The sequence below is a fragment of the Sinocyclocheilus rhinocerous genome, unplaced genomic scaffold (genome assembly GCF_001515625.1).
Source record: "Sinocyclocheilus rhinocerous isolate Xijiao unplaced genomic scaffold, SAMN03320098_v1.1 scaffold470, whole genome shotgun sequence".
Taxonomy (NCBI): Eukaryota; Metazoa; Chordata; class Actinopteri; order Cypriniformes; family Cyprinidae; genus Sinocyclocheilus; species Sinocyclocheilus rhinocerous.
The window spans coordinates 980,285-987,818 of NW_015637537.1; the positions used below are offsets into that span (position 1 = coordinate 980,285).

The 7,534-nt window shown below is 35.8% G+C and overlaps 2 protein-coding genes across 3 annotated transcripts in view; one reads left to right on the forward strand and one right to left on the reverse strand.

Annotated features, from left to right (window-relative positions):
* LOC107748986 (tumor protein p63-regulated gene 1-like protein) overlaps positions 1 to 2,108 on the forward strand; it is a 9,790-nt gene extending 7,682 nt beyond the window's left edge. The window contains exon 4 of the mRNA XM_016564025.1: positions 1,237 to 2,108. Coding sequence (XP_016419511.1) covers positions 1,237 to 1,431 — 195 coding nt within the window. The 3' untranslated portion in view covers positions 1,432 to 2,108. The remainder of the gene's footprint in view (positions 1 to 1,236) is intronic.
* A 3,383-nt stretch (positions 2,109 to 5,491) lies between these two features.
* LOC107748967 (WD repeat-containing protein WRAP73-like) overlaps positions 5,492 to 7,534 on the reverse strand; it is a 16,247-nt gene continuing 14,204 nt past the window's right edge. For both annotated transcript variants that reach the window (XM_016564002.1, XM_016564001.1), the window contains exons 12-13: positions 6,905 to 7,096; positions 5,492 to 6,032 (exon numbers count right to left, since the gene is read on the reverse strand). In XM_016564002.1, coding sequence (XP_016419488.1) covers positions 5,923 to 6,032; positions 6,905 to 7,096 — 302 coding nt within the window. In that variant the 3' untranslated portion in view covers positions 5,492 to 5,922. The remainder of the gene's footprint in view (positions 6,033 to 6,904; positions 7,097 to 7,534) is intronic.

Genomic DNA, 7,534 nt, shown 5'->3' on the forward strand with positions numbered 1-7,534 from the left:
AAAAACATGGGTCGATTTTCGCATTGGTCTGAACTCTGAACAAAACAACAGTTTTATTGAAAATGCTCATTCATTCTCTGCCAGCAGGTGGAGCGTTTGGTAGAAATATAACTGTTTCCCCGGTAACAGCAGAACACAAAGCAGTGCAGCACCGGACTTAGAACATGCAGTGCTCATGTTTAATTAATGAAATCATAGCCTTTTGAAGTTTAATCGTCACATTCAGCCGTATCGCAATTCTGGTCTTTCCGTCCCCAAATTTAAGACCTCTTGAAATCATAATTTTTTTTTTTTAAGATTTATTTTTTGGCATTTTTGCCTTTTATTGATAGGATAGTAGTGAGACAGAAAGCGAAGTGGGAGAGAGAGGGGGATGGGATCGGGAAAGTTCCGCGAGCCGGGACTCGAACACGGGACGCCATGTCGACGCGCTGCCCACGAGGCTATCGGTGACGACTGAAATCATAATTCTTTCTTATACATTTTAAGACAATTTGTAAGACTTACAATTTAAGACTTTTTAAGGCCTTAAATTTGATGCAACTAAATTTAAGACTTTTTTTAAGACCCGCGGAAACCCTGTTTCAGTTTTCCTCCAAAATAAAAGCTCAAGAGTTTAACTTTTGCAAGAGAAGAAATTCATAAGTGTTGTAAATTTACTATTGTAAAGTAAAAATGAATATTAAATTAATAAAATACCATGCAGTTATATTACAATAGTAATATTCTATCTTGTATTATTATTATTATTATTATTATTATTATCTAACTGGGAGAGGTAGCAGGCCTGAGGAATCTTAATTGATAAGACAATACTTTGGATAAGGTCAAAATTAAATGAACTACTCTTACTGTTCAAATTTTATGCATTTAATATGGCATATTTTTGAAAAATTGAATCAAAATCTATATATATATATATATATATATATATATTTTGAGGTATTGTATCAAATTTAGAAATTCCATTACCACGATAACACTACTTCATACAAAATCTTTTAAATCTTTCAACAAAATGCTAAAAAAAAACAACAACTCAAGATGAAATCCTTAAATAACTTTCACAATTCTCAAAACGAAAATTCGAGCAGTGCTTGACTGGCTGTCAAATAAGCAATCAAAGACTTCAGGTTCTGCCCTAAAAGACACAAGAAAATCATGGCTAAAATCATGCAGTCTGCTATTCGTATTTAATGGAAGTAAAATAAAATTGCATTCTGTTCTCCATTGAAGCTTGAGAATTTCAAGACGCAGCTCGTCCAGGCTGTGAAAAAAGCCCATAAAGACTTCCCCATCCCGGGACGAGCCAATGGCGTGCTGATACTGGAGCGGCCGCTCCTGATCGAGACTTACCTGGGCATCATGTCCTTCATCAACAATGAAGCCAAACTGGGCTACGCCATGACAAGGGGAAAAATCAGCTTTTAACTCCTGAATTCTCCCTCCATCTCTCTCATCCTCCAGTCAAGTGCTGTTTTTGAGTGATACCGCTACACTTGAGTATGTGAGTCCAGTACATACTGCTTGTTTTGTTGTTTGGATAGCGTGTGAAATGTGCCAGGCAGTGAGACGTGTGGTCACTGCAGCAGGATGTGCCTGGATGAAGCCCTCTTCCTCTATTCACATGTAAAACAAAAGCCTTTCTAATGAGGTTGAATGGTTTGAAGAAGTTTGTTTGTGTTACTGGCATGCTTTATTGACCATTGAATATTTTTAACAAAAATTGTGGCAGTCGACTAGTTTGTAGGTTGACTGAATGACTTAAGGAAGCCCTTTTCAGATGGTTTAGGGTTCACCTGACCCTGCTCTGCTGACTTTCTTAGGGGCCGTTCACACAGAATGCATCTAAAAACGCGAGACGCAGCGCTCAGGAACGTTTTTTTGGTTTGTTTTTTTAAGTGCAGTGCTGAATGCCTCCTCCGCCATGCTGCCGTCAAATATAACACGCCAACTTGCTACTGTAAACAAAAACTTGCAACGCTTGCTCCGCCTCCAGTGTCTTCTGATTGGTCCACTGTTTGGAGCTTTATTGATGAGCGGCGCTGCGTGTTAAATAAAAGCAATAAGCCCCAAGAAGCCGTGATTTACAGTGAATTTATAACAGCTAAGGGGCGTTGTTAGGCACCCCCTTAGCTGTTATAAATTCACTGTAAACCACGGCTTCACGGGGCTTATTGCTTTTATAAAACAGTTATTTCATATACGTAGTAAGGTTTCACAGAATAAAACGGAGCAAATAAACTGTAATGATATTAATAAAAACAGTATTCTTCCACCAAACAATGTAGTTCCTCAGAAACGGTTGTGGTTCCAACAAAGTGGTTGCCGAGCAACACACAAAGTAAACAAAGGTGTATGTTTGTAGAGTAATTTACAACAGCTTCGAGACTCAACCAATCAGAATCAAGGACCGGAACTAATCGTTTTATAAGCTGAAATTCTTTTAACTTGACACAGCGTCTTAAAAGCGTGGAGCTCATGTGCGAGACACTGCAAAACATGTGATTCGCAAGGGCAACGGTCCTACACATCCGTCTACCGCGTTTATGTAGAAAAAAAAACAAACAATAGAAAAGTAGTGCACTTGAATGGAAAAATGCATACTGTGTGAAAGGCCTCTAGTGGAACAAAACACAGGAGTTTCGAGACACGTTTTTATTTTTTTTTCATTTAAATGTTTTGTAACCTGAATGCAAAAACTTAACTCAATACTCATGGCAGGATGCTCAAACCAACAAATAAATGCACAAGAAGCATGGCAACAACCGTAGACATCCGTTTGTGTATGGCTGTAGCAACAGAGCTTTAATGGGATTTAAATTTTTTTTTAAAAGCTTCCATTTAACCACATCAACACCAAACAGCTAAAGAATAGGCTGGACAGTCCTGAAATAGGGAGCTTTGTCTGCTAGAGCCAACAAAAATACATGTTCAAGATGCACTGAATCCGGTGAAATGCATTTAATGCTTGTATAGTTAATAAAGAAACATAACCTAGTCGCTACTTAAGGAAATAATTTTAGTATAAAATGTGGTGTTAATCAATCTAGCTGCATTCAAGATGTTGCATTCTGAACATTTACGATTTCCGGTAAAGTTGCGATGAAAATCAGGTATCTGTAGTTTGACGTATATCTGAATGGACTAACAAAAAAGAAAAAAAAAGTAGGGTTTGAATTGGGTTCTATGCATGGTTTGTTGATTGCATTTGGAGGTGTGGGTGTTTGCTGGGACGGGTTAAAGTGCACTAGATGATCAGAGAAGTCCTGTATACGTCACCTGTTAGAAGTCTGCTGTCTCATTGGTGGATTCGCTTATGACATTTTGATTAAACAATATGAGGTCAAAAACTATATAAAAAAAACACATATGCACAGATGAATTATTCACAATACAACCAATAACATGCATTTGAAAAATAGATTTCCATTTCATACCAACTTTAAATACCAGTGGAGTTTGGAGATTTGTCCATTTTTAAAATGGTGTACTTCAAACAAATGTTTGTGAATTTAGTTGAATGTAAATTTCCATAATTGTGTTCACAATTGATCACAAATAAAAATAATAATAATATATATTATATATGTGGCTAAAAAGGTTTCAAAACTTGTCAGAGAAAAACTGCATGCCTTCTGAACAGTATTACTATCAAATGACAACTAAGGCTTACATTATATAAAATGTATTTATTTTACTCTTAACTGCAGTGCTTTTATAGGGGTTGGAACTCTCTGAATAACGTTAATTTGGACTGTTTACGATTAGGGTTGCAAAAAGGTGGACAATTTCCAGTAAATTTAGGAAACATTCCAGAAATTTTGGAATATTCCAGGGATTTTTGGAAAGCTTCCGGAAATTTACCGAAAATGTTCCACCCCTTTGCAACCCTAATTAAAATTTTGCTTTAGTACTTTGGTATTGCTGACATATGAGAGCTCTAATAATTTTAGATCTAGACCCATGAGTCCTTTACATTTATATTCATCTGTTCTGTCGTCTTTGCAAAATGTAACACTTTTGCATAAAAAAAAAAAAAAGAAATCTCAATTCTAAACTTATGAGGTCACATTGCAATTATCAATGTGTGAAATAAATGTAATACAGAACAAACAGTATTGATAGCATTATCTTTAGATATAACACTGGCTTAGGTAACACACCAAAAAACCACAGTATGATAGACAGAGGACATGTATTATTCTCAAGTGTGTCCACAGGAAGCACCTGCCTGACATGTATTTTCACACTCCGCTAATATTTCAAAATGAATTGCAGGTCTTCTTGTGGCTGCTGTAGTGTACTACTGTTACATGTGCTTTATGTTTGTGTGCTTATCCATGATTTATGCCTTATTTAACCTAAAAGACAATGTTTAAATCCACAGAAAGTTCAAATGAAGTTAAGCTTTTCTTTTTAACCAAGGCAAATAGATAGTGTGTGTTTGATGCTGTTAATTCCTCAGGTGACGTTGGTCAACAGATTGGCTTTAAATGAACTGTTTGTTTAAGGATGCATGACACGGCAAGGTTGCCGCTGTTGAGCGATTATGGGTTCTGAGATTTTGAAGTATTTTTTATGCATATGCACTTTTGTTGGCTAGTTTCGTTTTTTTTTTTTGCTATACTTGGAGAAATAGTTGTAACCTTGTTGAAATGACGTCTCGTGGTTTGTTTTTAAACACAGGCATTTTTTTTTAATGAAATGTAATGTTGTGCATGATGATTATGCCTGCAACTTGTGTGTATAATTTCTTAGTCATAGCCTCAATTCACCAAAAAGAAAATGTAAGCACCTTTTCCTCTGCTCAAAAATACATGTAATTGTTTTTCAAGTGAAAATTATTTGCATACCTATTCATCCATGTTATTATAGTAAAATACTGTTTCTATCACCCAAATCAAGCCTAAATCTGAACTCTTCCAGGTTTCTGTTTAAATTGAATTTTAGGAATCATCTTTAAAAAAATGTTGTCTGAATGTCATCACACTGATTTATGTAATGTAGACATCATACTTCAAGTAAACTTATGCTTATTTTAACACTTTTCAATTGTCATACGTCTTATTTTTACAAAATGATTTATGCAAGGTTGAATCTCACCAAATTTGACAAGAACAGAAATTTTTTTTTTGGCAATATTTTTTTACATTGTGAGTTTAAGCACAAATCCACACAAATTGGATGTAAATCAATCTTAATTAAATCTAAATGTAAGTATTCATAAATCTTAGTAGTATTTATTTCTTTAGTAGTCTATTACAGTAATAATTTTTGTGAAATGTTCAGGTGTTATGAGATTCACCATAATCTCTTAAAAAAAAAAAAAACTTAAGGGAAATGTAGATAAATGTAGAAAACTTTATTACAAAAAGCTCTAAATTTATAAAAAATAAATCTAGTTTTTAAACCTTAAACATGAAGGAAAAACAATGAAATACAACAGACATTGTCATTCACATTCATCTAAAAAAAAAAAACATACAGCTACAAAATCGCAGCAAATCTAAAGTGACATAAATGTGATGTGTTTGTATGATATATTTGGTCCTCCAAAACAGCTATTTAGCTTGTGTAAGGCCATAAGAAGCAGATCAAAGCATTGGTTCATTTGCACTAGGCTGGTACTGGAGAACCACATGTATGCTAAATGTGCTCTGCTTGAGAACACAAACCACATTTGATTCCCCCAAAGACTATTTTACTCATTACAGCATGTGCTCTATTGAAAATCACCAGTTTGTGTCAAGATGAAAAAGTTATAAAGTGCTGAGGTGTATTTGCAGCCACAGTGCTTGTCTGGAGTTGGAGAGCAGATTTCTTACGCTCATGCGGGAGCAGTTTCTATTCTGCAGGATTGCAGAAGCTGCTCCTGTATTGTAGAAATAGGCTCTGAGGAGTGCGATGAAGAGCTTCGGTTTATTTCTCCTCCTCTGCTTCCATGTAACACAGGCAGATGTGCTCTTTTGAGAGCAGGACAAGCGAGCTGCCACTGCAGTGCCAAAACAGAGACTGCACCTGAAAACTGCCTGCGAGGAAACACAGAAACAGAAGTTAGATGTTTCCACACAACTTCCTTTTATGCAAGCAGCTTCCTGTATTGTTTAGGGGAAAACGTATTACCTAAAGAAAGGCTGATACAATCAAACCTGTGACTGTGCATCAATTAAATTGTATAGTAATGCAAAAATCATTTCCTTATAGAATGATTTTTGTTTTGGTCATTATCTTTCTTGATAACAGTAATCAGCCTACAGTGAGACTAATGAAAGAGTTGATCATGGATGCACAAATATATTAAAATTCAGCCCAATTCAGCTTCGAATTAGGTATAATGCTAAATGACAGATAATACAAATTTATCAAATGTATAGAATAACTATTTTTCAGTATAAATGGTCTTATTAACACTTCCAAACTAAAATAAATCATTTGAAATGCTATAAATAAATGTTGGCATTACAGAAATGGATATTCAATTTTCAAGACTTGATACATTTAAAAGTGATAAGTTAGTGTTTTCTTATTGATTAACTTTAATAAGAATCTTATGGCAAAGGTCATCTAAATCTAAAAATCAAATTCTAAAAAAATATGGGAAATGAGCGTGTATAATAATTTATTAAATATACCATATCGACTGATAACATTAAAGAAATAAATCTCTAATATATATTATAGGGAAAAACAAAAAAAAGAAAAAAAATATAGAAATAATATTCATAGCAGGAAAATGTAGCCACAACTAGCAGGTGGCACACCATTCATTTTGACCAGTAACACACAGCCGCTTACTGCTTTATTATAACACACAGAACTGTATGTGCTGTTCAAGCAATGGGGTAAAAGCTTGTTTGAATGTAATGCTGAGGCATGCACTGTGGTGAAACTGGATCCATACCTTCGACTGGTACATTCACAGACACGCAGCCAGCTGGTGACCACAGATAAACTTTGGTGTTTCCGGTGCAGAGAGCCAGTCGAGGTCTGCGTGGGTCCCAGACAAAGCAGCGCACAGGAGCCGTCTGCTCCAGGACGGCCAGCAGACTGAGTCTCTGCATGTCCCACACCCACAGGCTCTGAGGCATGTTATCTGACAGACATTAGACACAGCGTCAGTGGAAACCAATAACGACACCCTCACAAACACGAGCCTATGAGCCACAGTTGTCAGGACGTCTGAATAGGCAGAATAAAGTCTGTTTAATGCAAGGGAATTTCCTAAGAAGCAAGGGCACCAAATGGCTCTGAAAACCCGATCCAGGCTGGCATTAGCAGAATGTAATGCTTCTCATAATGGAAACGGTTGCCAAATGGAACAAAAGGCATGAAGACCTACACAGTTAGGTGGAGTTTGAAAACGTTTCTGTGAATTTTAACATTGTGATTTCTATGGAAGCCCGTTTCCGCCACTGAATAAAAAATAAAAAAAGGTTATTGCGACTTTTTATCTCACAATTCTGACTTTTTTTCTCACAATTGTGAGTTTATATCTCGCAGTTCTGACTTTATTTCTCAGAATTGCGAGTTT